This window comes from Centroberyx gerrardi, chromosome 9 (genome assembly GCF_048128805.1).
Source record: "Centroberyx gerrardi isolate f3 chromosome 9, fCenGer3.hap1.cur.20231027, whole genome shotgun sequence".
Lineage (NCBI taxonomy): Eukaryota > Metazoa > Chordata > Actinopteri > Beryciformes > Berycidae > Centroberyx > Centroberyx gerrardi.
Genome location: NC_136005.1, coordinates 4,379,932 through 4,397,722, shown reverse-complemented (window position 1 = coordinate 4,397,722; position 17,791 = coordinate 4,379,932). Strand labels below are relative to the sequence as shown.

Below are 17,791 nucleotides of genomic sequence, written 5' to 3'. Positions count from 1 at the left end.
CAAGTCATTGTTTTGCAAGTCACAAGTAAGTCTCAAGTCTTTGCACTCAAGTCCAAGTCAAGTCCCAATTCAAGACAGGCAAGTCCCGAGTCAAGTCCAAAGTCAAGACTGACAAGTCCCAAGTCCTAAACTTTGAATTTCGAGTCCTAAACAAGTCATAGTGGACGCAACGGATAGCTGTAACGTTAGCTAAGCATTGGCTCGCTAATTCCGTTAATATATTAGCCTCGACTTACCGTTCTTTGTGCAGCTTCAAATGTCGAACGAAGTTGGAAGTTGTTGCATCTCCGTCTGTAATTTTCGACCCGCACGTTTTGCATACTGCAATTCGTTTTTGGTTGACCACCGCGTAGTTTTTGTATGCAAACAAAATTATCTTTGGTATCATTTTTTCTAACTGGTGCTCAGTAACATAACGTTACTTCTTCATGGTTCTCTCCTGCAACTTGATTGGATGCTGTCAGATTGGTTCAAACAAAGTGGATCTGGGAAATGAAGTGTCGACTTGCTGGGAATGAATAGCGTTAACGTTAGTTGATTCAGGAAATGAAGGGAAATGAATTGATTCCTGGCACACTTTTTAAATAACATACGTTTTAATCTTTGGGTTTGGGGGAAGGTATCAAGTCTTTTCAAGTCAAAAGGCTCAAGTCCAAGTGAAGTCACGAGTCATTGGTGTTAAAATCCAAGTCGAGTTGCAAGTCTTTATTGATTTTGTCAAGTCGAGTCGAAAGTCATCAAATTTGTGACTTGAGTCTGACTCGAGTCCAAGTCATGTGACTCGAGTCCACAACTCTGGCTAATAGTATGACTCACCAGAGCGGGAGCGTTGACCACTGACAGATTATATCCGTAGAGAAACGATGACCCAAAGGCACCAAAGAAGGCTGCGCTCACCAGACAGACTGTGATACGCTGCTGCTGAAAGACATATAAAAAGTTTAATTCCAAAATGAGATATTCATCATTTGATACATACTTTAACACAATGATGGATAGAATAACATCAACACAAATTACAGTACTTTCAGTCCTTGTTTGACAAAATGTTCATGATTTTACAAACTGAGTGCTTAATATTTCAGAGGTATTGGATGATGAATTTCATAAATAATTAATATATAGCATTTTTAAAAATAGGGCATCAAGGTGGCATAGTGAGTGGGAGCCCTTCATCCAGGTTCGTCAATCATTCACCCCGTTTTAGTGTCCATCCCGGTTGCAAGACATCATATTGCAACCGGGATGTGAACCTAAAATGTATTTGAGAATGCACGTGTCTGATGCTCCTGGGGTATTTCTGCCATAAAGGATAGAGAACCAGTCTTGTGAAAGGAAGGTTGCTGGCTCAAATCGAGGGTGAGGGAAGTGAGTGAGAAACATTCTCCCCTCCAACAACTAGCATCAAAGCCCCTGTCTAGTCTAGTCTTATTTATATAGCCCTTTATCACAGTCAAGTCTCAAAGGGCTTCACATACCATACTGCATCATACATATACATACTACATATATATACACACACATCATGTACATCCTATACTGTCATATACAGTATATTCTTCATGTACATCTTATACTACATCATATACATATCAGTGCACTGAGTCCCCAGCTGCTCCAGTGGCCAACAGTACAAGACTGTGGTTTTACTGGGCAGCTCCCAACTGTGAGTGTGTCTTGTCTGGTTAACTGAGGGTTTAAGATCGGTTCATATTCTACTTACTTTGAATTCAGACAGAAACCATTTATGGCCCACTAACCTTCCCTGGTTGCTCTTTAGTGTTTCCTGCCTCCTGGTTGTTGGCTTGATCCCCATGGCAGTTATTCTCTGGGACACTCATTTTGTTTTTTTGATATGCTGAAACGAGAGTGGCATAATGTGGTATTATTCGCTCTGTTGACCCATCCCAAATATGTTTTTTAATACGAGGCAGTGGGTTTGAGACAGTATTCTATATTAGTAGAGTCGAGGAGAGCAGTGAGAAGTGCAAGACACAGAGACTGGTACAGTGAATGTTACAATAGATCCACAGTTGCAGTTGTAGCATTTTAGCACATGTCCCATATCTTCAAAGGTCACATCCTGGCACTCTCAACTACTACCTTTTGATAGATGACTAGCAACATGTGACTTCTGTGTCCTACTTTAACTAATGCAATGCATTATTTCTCCCATGGTTACAAGGTGTTGTAGTGAATAGGGAGACCACCCTTCAACCAGAGGACTCAGGTTCAACAGTACATAAAATTACATTGATGTACTGTTGAAAGTACATAAATGTTAATTTAAAGAAAATGAAAATAGGCTTCATTAGGCTACATTTATACTGGAACAAAAGATCTGGGGCCATATTCACAAAGCTTCCTAGTACTAAGAGTTGGTCCTAGCGGTGAAACTCTAATGGTGCGTTCAGACTACGGGCTACAAAGCAACAGGAAGTCATTTGTTTTCAATGGAAGCCGGCGACACGATGCTACAAACGTAGCAGCATAAAATGTAGCAGCGCGTCGGGCGAGCGCAGCTACAAACTGAAGTTCAGCTGGCTTCAACTTTTTTCCACGCTCTGATGGCGGCGGTGAAGCGTGAACAAATCAAGGTAGTGTAGGGTGGTTATATTTACGTTATTATTGTTTACTTGATGAATTAGAAGAATGCATATTTGCCAAATAAAATAAAAACGAGACAAATGCAACGCTATGACCGTCTGACATTATCAGTTGGTGCACCCAGCGTGATGACGACATGAACCAGCGACCACCTGGGCAACACTTTTCTGCTCCATTGGCAACAGTGTAGCAGATTGTCGATGATGCAGACATGAAGCCCGTCATATCCATAAATGCTGTTTTGACGGCGCACAAGGTGCGTAAGTACAGTGGAAATTAAATAAACTGCGTCTGAAGTATGAAGCTGTAAAGAGATATAATTGTTTGTGTGATTATTCTGTGGAGGGTTCATCACTGCTGTACTGCTGCATTTTGCCTGGTGCCAAATATCTTAAGGTTGTGAACACTTTCATAATAATAATAGCATTAATGCCGTAATAGTGTTACTTTGTTGAGTGGGAGTTGTGAGCGCATCTCTAATGAGATCAGCAACAAACATTATCCCTGCACGATCTAATCTGTAGGTTTAATTAACTAACTCACTGTCATTCAGGGTTTGGAGAATATTTCTCCTGCATTCAGACTACGGGCTACAAAAGCTACAGAACGGTCTGGCGTACCAAGCTCTTGTTCAAAAACCCTATTTATATAGGCTGGCCAGCAATCGTAGTAATTGTTTAAAGCCTACGCAATTTTCACTGCCTGTGAACATCAAATTGATTCAGTCATAATAAAATTACCCACATCCATGTAAATAAATGCATTAAACAACCTGTAAGGACCGTGCCAATAGACCTTCAAAAGTTAGGCTGTGTTTTCAAACATTTTGAAGTATTAATAGGGAGCTCTCACGATTTATTGGATATTCATTATATACAATTGTAGCCACTTATCATTATACCACACTTTAAGGTAGACTAAAATCTGTGACTATTGATTTTCCTGCCCATTCTATGTATGAGAGTGGCATGTTCATTTTTTTATTTATTTGTTTATTTTTTTTGTTGACTGACCAATTACAATGGCTAAATGAAAGCATCATACCTAGCAATGGGGTCAACTGCACCTCCTCACTAAGATAAAAGTTTTTGTCCATTTTTTGTCCAGCCAAGAGAAGACGAGATCTAGGCCACAAGGAGTTAAATCCAGTTGTTTTTTTCTTCTGTTCCTGAGGAAATTCTACGGAGCCCAAACAAATTTGCAAAAATTAGACTATTTTGTCCAACTTAAGCAAAGGAATTGAGTATCTGGTAAAATTTTAAAGAAATATGTTTTAGTCTAATTTTAGCAACACTTGAGTACATCAAATTTGCTAAAGATTTCTTGCAATTTACTCCAATTTCAACAAAAGAAGTTTCGGTAACACTTTCTATAAAGCCCGTGTCTATATAATACATTATAATCATACTTATAACACATTATAATGCCATCATAATGCATTATAAGTATAGTTATAATCATGCATAGACAGTTATAATGTTTTATAACATTACTCATAATCTGTTAGAAAGCTTTTTCATTTAAGTGGTAATGAAAAAGCTTTATAACAGATTGTAAGTAATGTGTTTATAATGTTATAAAACATAACTGTCTATGCACTTCAGAGTCAAGATAATGTTTTTTAACAGTACATTAAAAATTAAAAATCATATTGCATGCAATTACAGTAAAAATTATATTACACAAAAATGATCTGAGTAAGCAGTGTCAGTAATACAGGTAATTTCCAGAGAGTCCTTTAATGATGATAAGATCTAGAGTGTGTTCCTATTTTTGAGTGGGCTGATTAATATAGAACAATCCAACAGATCCATAGAGTTTAAAAAATAAAATCAGCCACTTTTGAGTCTGCAGTGTTATGTAGGTGTAGGTTAAAATCCCCCATGATAATAATCCTGTTGTAGTTAGAGTGAATAATTGAAAGCATACCTGAGAAGAACTTTAAAAATAGGGGGCACTGTTTGGGACATCTGTAGGTAGTGTGACTGCTAAGATGGTTGGCTTGCACTTAAGTATGACAGTATTGTTGGGCCAGGGTTAGGGTTCTTACTCCCAGGAGGAGGGGCGGGCTCTACACCAATAGGAGAAAGACGCACCCCAGTAGGATTACAAGGGAGAGTCGCATGCCCCAACTCACTCCGCCGGCATGCACTAACTCCTAACCCTATTCCCCTCCCCCTGGTAATAATCTTTGGTAAAACCCTGCAGGGTACCATAGTCACGGTGAACCTCCACTCCGCTCTCATCAACAACACCTTGCATGCCTTAGAGACTCTGTCAAAAGTTGTCCAGGAAGACATAACCTATGTGCAGGTAGTTAGAGATTTGATGCAGGACCTCACTAGGGAAGTAAGCTCCTCAGTCAACAGTCTGAGTGGTGGAAGAATTCCATCCTATCTGGTCTCCCTAGACCTTGTTGAACAAATCTTAAAATCAGCTACTACCACTGTGGTGCAACCCTCACAGGTACATCTGGCATATAGTCTTAGCAGTGCCATTTCCTATTTTCGTAGACCCTAGGAACTTCAACGACAATCAACGACGCCCTTCAACAGCAGCTTCTGGCTGAAGAGACTAAATTGGTGCAGCTCAGTCTCAAACCGACTGGACTCACCACCACATCCTCCTTAGTGGTTGGATCATCACGGCTATTGTCGCACACTTCATGTATAGATACATCCGGAAGCTACAAGCCAGACTGGACTAAATGAAATTACCCAAGAAGGTCCAAATCAAACGCTACAGCAAGCTAGAGCATTGAAGTAAATTGGGGGTGCCGGGTAGGTTGTCTTGCTAAAATCTGCTCTTGTCTACCTTGTGTTTTTTGCTATGCTTGTCCTACATCTTTTTGTTCACCACTGATTGTGTTTAGTTAGATCTAGCTAGGCACATTCTCTGTAAAGTCCTCTGAGACATGCTTGTGATAAAGGGTTATATAAATAAACAAACTTGAAGTAAACATCCGTGATGTTGATCATAAGAGCTGTTGGTTCATCTGTCCATGATGTTAGTAAATATTGTTGTTAACATCATATTAATCTTTAATCAGTCGTATCTATCAAGTCCTATTCGTGTCACCACGATTCGCACACCAGTCTGAGACCATCGCACTGGCCAGCTCCAATCCTTCCAAGGAGTAAGCCTACTAACCACTAACCACCTTTCCTTTTTCCTTTTCCTCCCTTTTCTTAGAATTCTTTATAGGGATCAAAAGCAGCAAAGGATTGTGTTGGGGTTAATATATTGCTTACCTAGGATGTGGATGCCTGTGTTTGATGTGTTTGTTTATTGTAGTTAGAAAAGTAGAAACTCTGCCCAGATGTTGCCTCACTGTCTGCCCAGACACCAGAGCCCTCTGTGAACTTGTGAACTCTATGAACTGTATGGACTGTTCCCATTCTCTCCTATCCTCAGGAATATATGGACTGTGTAACCCTCAGGATGGAAAGGAGGATAGTCACCGAGCAAAGTATTTGTGTGGCAAAGAGAGGAAGCAAGAATACTAGCAGTACCTCCACCCCTCTTCCCCTCTCTTCATGTGTGAGAAATTAACATTTGGTGGGGAGGTTAGACCATCACTGCTTAGCCATGTAATAATATGATAATATGACATTATTCGCCTAGTTCACCCAGCCCAAATATGTTTTTTAATATGTTGAGAGGCAGTGGGTTTGAGACAGTCTTCTATGTTGTGTTAGTAGAGGTGAGGAGGAGAGCAGTGAGAAGTGCAAGACATGGACACTGGTATGGTGAATGTTACAATAGATCCACAGTTGCAGTTGTGGCATTTTAGCACATCCCATATCTTCAAAGGTCACATCCTGGCACTCTATCAAATCCTACCTATGAGGGGAGCAAGTAAAACAAGAATTTCCCTACAGGGATCAATTATCATGTCCTGTGACTTGAATGTGCATATTTACCTTCCAGTGAAATTGTATCCAATCCAATCAGCGATAGCAATGTCCCCTTCAACTTCCTCCGTGACAGCAGTACAAAAGGCTAATTTAAAGAACATGAAAATAAAAGGGCTTACCTTGTGTCAAGTCAGTCTTAGGCTACATTTATACTGGAACAAAAGATCTGAATTTTTACTTTTGCTGGCACAAAACAAAAATGGGAGAAAACATATATAATCTGATTTCCTCCAGCCAAGAGAAGATGAGATCTAGGCCACAAAAAGTTAAAAATCAGATTTGTTTTTCTTCTTCTGTTACTGAGGAAATGCAGCCCTATACAACATTACATCAAATTCCAAAAAAGGGTTTCTGTGTGATTCCATAGTCTAGTTTTAGCAAAGTAATTGAGAATCATGTAAACTTTGAAAAAATTAGACTATTTTGTCCAATTTTAGCAATTTTTTGACTGCAATTTACTCAAATTTCAACAAAAGATTATGACATCAAATAAAAAAAAAACTGTTTTAATCCAGTTGTAGCAAACAAAATTTAGAATCACATCAAATTTGACAGCAAAAATGTGTTCGAGTCCAGTTTTAGTAAGAGAAACGAGCATTACGTAAAAATTCCACAAGAAGCTGTGTCTTAGTCCGAAGCCGAACCGTCTGTGTTTACAGGTGGTGTTGGTGACAGATCAGATCATTGCCTCTGCCTTTATATACTCATTCTGATTGTCTTACTTGTTTTTCCAGTATTATTTTCATCATGTGATCAGGCAATGTGCTTTGCCTCTACCTAAGAAGGGTGTGTACATGTAGCCTGGTAAGACCATCCTGATCACGTGACCTCACATTCTGTTTCGCTCCACGGATCAGTCTGGACTTCCATCCGCCCACATCGATTTCTTGAAATTACAATGTAACCGGGCCAATCAGGGACTGCGTCGTAGTTGCTGACGTGAAATACAGGCCGGCGCTGGCAAAACAGTAACGGCGTCTCCCGAAGCAACGAGCGGTAACGTTAACGTTAGTAGAGTAAACACAGCCATAAGTGCAGTTATTGCAGAAATAGACTCAATAACAACAATCAAACAAGAACAAGAGTATGCACTAGCGGAGTTTCTCGGCGGAAAAGACGTTTTCGCCGTTCTTCCGTCTGGATTTGAATTTGGATTCGCTGATTGGCTGAATCCAGGAGTTTGTCTGTCAAGGCAAGTACTCCCGCCCACTGAAATCGATGTGGGCGGCTAGAAGTCCAGACTGATCCGTGGAGCGAAACAGAATGTGAGGTCACGTGATCAACATTGTTATTTATTCTTTTACATGAGTTTATCTCATTTTTTTAAAAGTAGAGTGGGCAGTCCACTTTGCTTAATATGTTTTCCTTTATTTAGACAGTAGACTAGGCTCTAAAATAATATCTGAATATTTTCAGGAGAAAACGTGTAGAATCTGACTCCCTCCATCAAAGAGAAGATGGCCATAAAGAGTGAAAAATCAGATTTCTTCTTCTGTTCCTGAGGAAATGCTGCAGATTCTGTCTGATTCTGTAGTCTAATTTTAGCAAATAAATTAAGAATCATGTCAAATTTTCAAAATTAAGACTATTTATTCCAATCTAGCAAAGCAATTGAGTATCACATAAGATTTTAAAGTAATATGTTTTACTATTTTTTTTTTTTGTATTAAACTATGTTTTAGTCCAATTTTAGCCAAATAATTGAGTATTGCATACATCTTGGAAAAAATAAAGCTGTTAATCTAGTTGTAGCGAAAGACAAATCAAATTTGACCCAAAGATTGTCTTTTAGTCCAAGTTTAGTAAAATACTTCAGCTTTACATCATACTAATCTTTAATCAGTCGTATTTATCAACTGGATTAGGGATTGTTTCTCTGGGCAAAAAAACTAGAAAACCATGATGGCCGCAAGTGCGTGAGACGCACTTGATGGGTTGTGTCAGCATTTAATTTAAAACTCTGTTAAGTAACGTTAGTTGTATTTATCACATGGGGCCAGCTCAATCGAACTCTACTTAAAATAGTATATGAGAACAGTACAAGTGATTTAACCAAGCGCCTTTTTAAGGCTTTTTCTTCGACGAGGTACTTCACTTCACAGTGAAGCATGGCTGGCGCAGGCTCCTCAATTACCCTTCAGTCTCTAACGGACGCTATCAACCAGTGTAAGACTGATCTACTTGCTCATTTTGATACAACAACGGAGAGTATTAACTCTAAACTACTGTTGATCGATGCAAAGTTGGCAACTTTGGAAGACCAAGTGATAGAGGTGGAGCAACGCTTGAGTGGGAATGAAGATAACATCTTTGATCTAACCACCCGAGTGGAATCGCTGGAAAAAGATAACGATTAACGTTACCTGAAACAGAGAGTGGAATCCCTGGAGAACTACAGCCGTCACTCGAATATCCGTATTGTAAAAGTTCCAGAAAAGGCAGAGTGAAGAGATGTTATTGCATTGGCGAGGGGTGCTCACCTAAATTTCATCTCAGCACCCCTACAAAATAATAATAATTAAGCCCGACGGACCCGCCGGTGTTACAGTGACCGTAGCTTGAATGCGGAGCGACGGCAGATGTTGCAACCTTAGCTGACCTCACGAATGCCTTAATAATTTCTGTGCCAATTGTAACTGTCATTTCAATAAATATTCATCTGATTGTGATGTCGATCTGTAAGTTCTTTAATGCAGCTGAGCTCGTGACAGTCATCAACCGCATTTTGAATGTTTCCCAGAAAAGAAAAAAAAACACCCCACACGGGATTCGATATCGCAGACAAAATACTGCAGATCCGTGACGTAAGCTACCTGTTGTAATGACCCTATGCTATCCGGGACAGGTGGCTGGTGCTCAAACTTCACTTTATATAGACTTCTATCTACAACTGAACAGCCGACACGATACAAGTGTTTCCTGGTTTGAACAATACAGCCAGATTAATTTGTGACCATGCACAGTATAGCGTTGCAGCGCTTTTCCAACTAATGCACTATCATTTAGAGATTCGTTTCAGAGAACAGTAGCCTACTGTACTCCTTTATAATTCAATCCACGGTGTAAAGTCTTCAAGATTAATGACAAAATAAAACATTTATTAGGCTTCGTTAAATATTGCTTTTATTTTGATAGTGATCTGTAAATCCTTTAATGCAGCTGAGCTCGTGACATTCAGACGAATTTTGAATGTTCCCAAAAAAATACAGTAGGCTATTATAAATAAAATACGGACAGGATTCGATATCACGGACAAAATATCTCATAGTTTGTTTATAGTTGTCACAGAACAGTTTACATACACAACTGAGACCAAACAAGCATGTGTTGTTACAAAATGTATTTATAGCTTATCACCAAAAATTAAAAAAAAAAGGTATATATATATATATAAAATAATAATAATAATTGAGTACATTTATATAGCGCTTTTCTAAGCACTCAAAGTGCTTCACAAATCCAAAACAAAACAAAAAAAAACACCCAGCTGCAACAAATGATCTGAAAAAGAAAATGTGCACATAAAAATCATACAGTAACCCACTCTTGAGGGCAAAGGTGCATACAGCAAAGAATGACATATTACCTAGGACATTAGACAATGTTTAAACGATGCAGAGCAGGGCATGCAGGACACATATAGTCCTGCTCCACTGGAGGCCTTCCCACACAGACCCAGTGGTACCAGCGGCCACATGTTGAACATGCAATCTGAAAGAAATGAAATCATAACTAATTTGAACATTGTATTTAATGACAATGGCTTCTTTTTTTACAAAGCAGTGTAAATGTTGTTTTACCCAATCAACGTGGCCCTCTCCAGTGTCTCTCTCCCCACATGCACGGCATCGTTCCGTCAAGGCATCTGTTAAAGACATGTCAATTGAACTTACAGTGTAGTCAATAGTTAAATGTAAGATAAACAGTTTCATACCTACCTGAGTTATTAATTAAAGTTTGGGCCATTTCTGCCCTCATTCCGTTGACCCCCTCCAGGTCAACAGGAAAGTCCATTGGCTCTCCTTTAAGAACCAGCTCTGCCACCTTGAATAAAGCTTGGTGTCACTTCTTTACTCTTTGGACTGAGAGACGGATAGACTGACAAACTTACTTTACAGACGAGCACCCCACACGATGTGGTGTCCTGCTGGCGGGGATGAGCCAAGGTGGCACATGACCATCTGGACACATGGACAGTTCTCCTCCTCATGAAGGCCCTACAGAGGAATTATTGAATGTTGAATGTTTATGTACCTAGAAACTTGTTTTCATATGAGTTTTATTTTACAAATGCAATCATCCATTGATGGCATCTGAAAACCAATAAAATCAAATGTACTTCAGAAGTAGTATCTTAGATTTGCTTACCTTGTTGAATCTGTACATTTTTTTATTTGGTCAGAAGTGGCTCCAAATGGGTCGACAAAAATGGCCCTTCTTTCTTTTGGATACATAGCTTTTAACAACAGCGAATAGTTGGGTCCTTAAATGTGCATGGTGCGTGGTAAATATAGTTGTTAAAATTTGAACAAAAGTGCACTTACTACCAAAGTCCAGTGTCTGTCTTTCCAGACAGCTCCAATGAGGATGTCATATTCGGTTACATCAATCTACAAGCAGTCATTCCAGTAGTTAAATGGGATGCACATTCCAAATAATATCCTTTAGAAGGAGCAGTGTGGTGATCCTTACCTTTCTCATCCCCCTGGAAGTGTCGTTCCATATGGCTGTCATTTCAAAGGTGTCGACAACATGTACCCTCGCATTGCTGCCTCTCGCCAGCCATGTGAAATAGGCATTCAAGATCTGCACATATAAAATGATTAACTGTAACATTCTGTCATTTATAATTCAATTAGTCAAAATATGAAGTAAGGCTATCAAAAGCTTAAAATCAATAAAAATGCAATACCTCACTCTCCAATTCCTTCTCAGGGGCAAGGCTCTGGAGGTCTGCAGTGAAGACCTTGTAGGGACCCATCTTTGCCCATACGACTTCGCCCTTTGCCCCATTCCAAATGTCTTTGATCACTGGAAAGTGAAACCATTTAAGTCTTTTGCATAGAGTAGAAAGTCAACATGGAATATAATGTTTGTGACATTACTGTAAGCTTTAAATACCATTGCTGTCGCTGGGGTGTGTGACATGACTCTCTGTTAGGAGAGGCAATGTGGCTGTTGCAGGAGAGTGGATGGTGGGAGGGGTGCTGGCAGCATCAGGGTGGTTTTCTGGGTGGCTGAGTGTGACGACCCCTGCCCTTTCCTGCCATCTGTCTTGACTATTTGTGTTTCAGATACCTGGTGGGAGGGGCAGGGGATCGTCAGCGTCAACTGGGAACACCTGGGCCCGGTGTCTCCAGTGTATATATATTTGTTGGCGTCTCTCTCTCTTTTCCCTTGCAGGCTCCCGGTTGGCTGTGGCTGCTTTAGTTTCCTCTTTAGTTCTTTCTTTTACTTTGTTTATATGCACCTCTCAACACTCACACACTACCTGCACTCATGCACACCCTACACTACTGACTCCACTGACCTCCACACTCCATATGTTTTTGTATGAGTTTAATTGGTTTCAGTTTGTAAAAATAAATTACTTTGTTTAACCTTTGAGTCTCCCGTTTTTGTCATGGCCTTATGAGCCAGGTTGTGACACTGAGTGAGAGACCGGGGGGGGGACAATATACAGGCAGGAACATGGAATGGAGAGGCCAGAGGAGAGGATCCTTCAAATCTTCTCAGCTTTGCTGGAATCCTCTCCTCTGGCTCTATGAAGTGAGTCAGCTGGTCTATATTTGCTGTAGAAGTTGCATTTGAGGAGCCTCTCAGGGTTGCCATTTTCCCATCAAGGCTCACCACAGTGAATGGCCCCAGCATGTCACTGGCCATTTTTCCTCCCTTCCGCTGCTGTTCTCTAATGTTCTCTCTGAGAACAATGTCCCCAGGTGTGAAGTAGTCATCTTCACCAGTTTCCTCCTTTCTGCGCCTTATTTTCTGCTGTGACCTTGTCACATTTGCCTTCACCTCAACATAGGTGTTGTTTTGGGATTTGAGGCCCTCAAAAACCACCTCCTCCTTTGCCATGGTCTCAACCTTTTCTGCTGAGATCTACAAGTACAAAAGTACTAATGTTAATAAATGAAGTCAGCCAAATTACCAAGACTGCCATCTGTAAACCCCAGAAACAATTAGAGCCTCTTACTGCATATTCCATTGGCACCTGAGACGGGTATCTTGCCTCCCTGCCAAACATTAGGAAGTATGGGCTGTACTTCGTAGTCAGCTGTTTCTTTGTCCGGAGACCGAACACGATTGGGGCAAGATACTCATCCCACTTCTTGGGGTGATCCCTCGCTAGCTTGTTGAGGGACCTGAAATATTCCATACATGAACATTAATATAGGTCATTTGATGTTGTAAAATTAACTCATTAGCATTCATGATATCCATGTGGGTGGATTTAGGTGTAGATTTGAGCAAGGTTTTACTTACCTTTGGATGGTGCCATTGAGCTTTTCCACAAGACCATTTGTTTGTGGATGGTACGGTGAACAAAAGCTCCTCCGGATGCCCAGCCGTTCACAGAGTTGACGGTTCACCTTCCATTTGTTCATTGTAGTGAAAAAAAAAGTCAGCGTGGATATGTCATACTAGGATATGATGAATGTTGTTTATTTAAAATGTACCTTATTTTTGAACTCTGTGCCCTGGTCTGTAAGCAGTCTTTGAGGTGCACCAAATTTGTATACAAAATCAAGAATGCAATTGGTGACCTCCTCTGCTGACTTACTTTTTAGAGGGTAGGCCTCAGCCCATTTTGTGAAATAATCAACCATTACGCAAATGTACTGGTTACCACCCTCAGTTACTGTCAATTTGACCAGGTCCATCCCCACAAGCTCAAATGGCTCTGTGATCTGAAAGAGATAATTAGATGAGCATGAGGCATGACTCAATATTGAGTGTTGACAAGAACACTTAGTAAAACAAATGAACTCACCTCTATTGGGTTGTACTGACTTTTCTCCTTGAGATTTGCTCGCTTGGATTGGCAATCTGGGCATTGAGCAATCTAAAAAAAGGAATGCCCACAAATTTATCATCACAGGCCTTGTGCTTCCTTACACACATGATGGTGATTGAACTTCATACAGTTCATCATAATCCCAAATACAGATTCCATTCTACTAGGTTTTATTTTGTACATGTGAAATTTTGGGGTAGATTGAATTCCCCTGTTAACTTACCCATTTGCAGATGTTAGCTTCCATACCAGGCCAGTAGTATCTGCTGATTATGGCATGGTGGGTTTTTTCAACACCACAGTGTGCCCCAAAACTACTGGAATGGAATTCCTTGAATACTGCATCTGCCTCCTTGGCAGTTGAAACCACCTTAGCCAGGTGCTCCTCTTTATTTTGCTTTCTACGACATATGTAGTAAAGCTCTCCATCTGGTGAGGATAGAGCTCATGAACTGTTGAGCACAGATTGGGCTAACACTACAATTACAGGATATTGTAGGATTATATCTACCCTTCATTGTGAAGTTTGTTGCTCTTCTTTTGATCACATATCTCTGTTGTTTTGAGATTCCCTGAGGGAATCCATTATGGACTTTGTAGTCCATCAATTCTCTCACAATCACAGGATCCATTTTTGTTTGACAATCCCAGACACGTTACTCCTTCTTCCAACACGGTTCTGAATTCTGCTCCAATTTATATACCATAGACTTCCAGGTGATTGGATGAAGACCGAGACATTTTGACGTATGAACATTGAGAAATTGGGGTGTATTTGTTTTTTTCTGCGTCTTTTTTGTTGAGTTATTTTCTTCACAAATTTAACATAGCCTAATGAAACTTTCATTTTGTCATTACAAACAATTACAAACACCGTGGATTGAATTATAAAGGAGTACAGTAGGCTACTGTTCTCTGAAACGAATCTCTAAATGATAGTGCATTAGTTGGAAAAGCGCTGCAACGCTATACTGTGCATGGTCACAAGTTAATCTGGCTGTATTGTTCAAACCAGGAAACGCTTGTATCGTGTCGGCTGTTCAGTTGTAGATGTAAGTCTATATAAAGTGAAGTTTGAGCAATTGCCCCCTGGGAAACATTCAAAATGCGGTTGATGACTGTCACGAGCTCAGCTGCATTAAAAAACTTACAGATCGACATCACAATCAGATGAATATTTATTGAAATGACAGTTACAATTGGCACAGAAATTATTAAGGTATTCGTGAGGTCAGCTAAAGTTTCTCTTCTTGGTTGCAACATCTGCCGTCGCTCCGCATTCAAGCTACGGTCACCAGTTAATCTAGAAACGAGTTAAACTGTAACACCGGTACCGGGTCCGCGGCGCAGTCCGTGTTTGACAAGCTCTCGCGAGCTCAATCAACACTCCATCAACACACACTCCAAAGTCGGCGAAGTTTTTGACAAAGGTAAATGGGCATGACTATTTTCAAACGGGTCCCTTGACCTCTCACATCAAGATATCTGAATGAAACTGGGCTCATTAGAACCGCAAGGGTCTTAGCTTTACAGCCATGTCTGACATATGTCAGCTACATAGGGTATATGAGCTCCAGGGTCCTAAAGACACAGTGTTCTGCATGCAGTGAAAAGATGTTATTCTCGCCTTTTTTTCTTTCCCTATTTCTGCACACTGTGGTACCTAAACAGTCATGGAATTGTAGAAATTGGGTATGGCTACAAAGCTGAGACTCTTGTGAATCCAAAGAGCCCAATTGCATTCATGTGTGATGAAATATGGCCTCATAGTAACCATTTCAATGTGATGACAGCATTTTTTAAAACTTGACCTTACTGTATAAAATGACCTATTGTGAGCTCTAGGATAATCACAGCCTCATGAAACTCTAGACCCAGAATCTAGACACCTAGACCATTCAGAAACTGTATGGGATGTCCAGGCACATTGAAGATAAGTGGGTTTTTCTGAGCCATTTTCAGAAAATAGTGCTTGTCATCCAATCGTCAAAATTGTCAAAATCGCAAAAATCTCCAATTTTCAAAAGTTATTGATACTTAATGCATCACAGCATTAAGTTTTCTAAAGTGTTTTTCAAGGTCATGAGGTCTTCAGGTGGTCTTTTGGGGAGATTTTAACTGATGCACTTTATTATTTTAGTTAAAGTAGTCACAATGTTTCTTATTCTGATAGAATTGGGCTTTATGGTATATTTACAGTACATTTATGGACAGTGAATTGAAGCATTGGAACAAACCCTCACTCATTGGAAATGTCTGTTTTTCCATAGATGGATATACTTTTTTTTTTTTTTCAAGAAAACAGCCAGGTTCAGGTGAGAGAGTAAGGTCAAAATGACGTTACCTGACTGCATTGCCCACAGCAACCCAATATTCAATTAGAATAATGTTATAAATTGATATGGATCAATTTATACCTCTTATTAGATTATAAATACTCTGTTTGGTTGTTATATTTGCCTTTTGGTTGACAGCACAAAGAGGGAGAGAGGAGGATAGAGAGGGAGAGAAGGAGAGAGAGCAGGATGGAGTCGGCACAGAGAGAGAGAGAGAGAGAGAGAGAGAGAGAGAGAGAGAGAGAGAGAGAACCAGGTGAGAAAGTGGACAGGTAGTCAAGACCACATAGTTATAATGCCAAGGCAGCTTCTGTTTTGCCCACATTCATTCATAGCTTGATGATAAGGTGAACTGTCCCCATGTGGTTCAGAGACTGAAACAATGTTTTGTACATTTCTCCTCATATCTGCTTTGCTATAACTTGATCTTTTACTTACTTTGGAAAGTTCTGGTCATTATGATTTGAGTCTTTGCCTCCGGTTTTATTAACTAACTGAGGGTCCTCTCTAAAACAGGTGTATTATATTGAAATCTGTGATTGTTCATTCTGAACCATTATTATTATACACTACAATAGACCACCCAACTAATTACCGTAGGTTGCTTCTGAAGGTAACATTGTGTACCTAACTGAACTGAGGTTTGCCAAAGTGAAAGGGGTTGAATACTTTTGCAAACAGCATATCCAATTTTTCATTTTCTTAAAAAATACTTTGTGGTGTAAAACTCATGTTACTTACTAGTAATTCATTAAAAGTATTATTGTTGTAAATTAAAATATCATATATAGAAAAATATTAATGTATTAATTGTTATCCAGTGAAATGAGTGATTTAGCAGGGGGGTTGAACACTTTTGCAAGGCACTGTATGCATGTCACATTCTTATTAGGGGCTGAGCCCCCCTAAGGGGTTTCTTTACGAGCGTTGCACGAAGCCCCTAAAATGATCTCCTCAGCTAAGGGCTTGTATTTAGTGTTTTACAGTTTCAGCTGTACCAACACAGTTGAGTCCCTCGTTACCGTGGCAACCGTTCTGCGAGATCTGCAGGCTCAGCAGAGATCGCTATTATTTTGAAACATCTACAAAACTTACAACTCCCCTTGCAATTTCATCAAAGTTTACATTTTTGTGACACCAAACCTTGTCATAGATACTTATTTCATGCAGACTATGTATCATTTTTTGTGTACTAGAAACGGACTGGCTGCAAGCTAGCTAATGGGAAAATGCATTGAACAAGCTGCTAGCTTGGTGGATTTCAATCTTGCCAACAAAAACACTGGAAGCATATTTGGCTAGCCAGCCTGAAGCCTCCTACACATAATAAGTCATTTTCTTTGACTGTAATATTAATGAATTTCAAAATAATAGCAATATAAAAATGGCACAAATACTTAAGAGATGGGAGGCCCCTTAACATTTAAGGAAAGGAAATTCCCTTAAGGGGCTTTGTGCAACCCATCAGCAATAATATAAGGATGACTTAAGGATCTTTCCTTATCTGCAGATTTATCTAAGGATATTCCCTGAGGGGGGAGATAAGGGGGTTTTGTGCAACTCACCTGAGTTTAAGGTGAACCTTAAAGAGAACTTAAGGTATAAAACTTAACTAAGAGTTTTTGTGCAACCGGGCACAGGTTTATTCCAAAATGAGACATTCGACAAATGTGACACCGTCTCTGACAAAATGATTGGCGCCGTAAACGTAAAACTCACCATTAACTATTACTGAAATTATTTATCTTGAGCCCTTTACTTACAAAATAGTAACGTTTTGTGTCAGGTTAACATTTTTGCCCCAGATATTTGTGGGTCAGCTCACTTTGTGCAATACCTTACCTAACAGATGAATACATTAATACAATACCTCCCTGATAATGTAACACATTACATCGGTGGTTTTCAATCCC

The 17,791-nt window shown here is 39.8% G+C and overlaps 1 protein-coding gene across 1 annotated transcript in view; it reads right to left on the bottom strand.

Annotated features, from left to right (window-relative positions):
• LOC139929879 (solute carrier family 2, facilitated glucose transporter member 9-like) overlaps positions 1 to 1,841 on the bottom strand; it is a 55,552-nt gene extending 53,711 nt beyond the window's left edge. The window contains exons 1-2 of the mRNA XM_078285632.1: positions 1,761 to 1,841; positions 817 to 921 (exon numbers count right to left, since the gene is read on the bottom strand). Coding sequence (XP_078141758.1) covers positions 817 to 921; positions 1,761 to 1,841 — 186 coding nt within the window. The remainder of the gene's footprint in view (positions 1 to 816; positions 922 to 1,760) is intronic.
• Between the last annotated feature and the right edge of the window lie 15,950 nt (positions 1,842 to 17,791).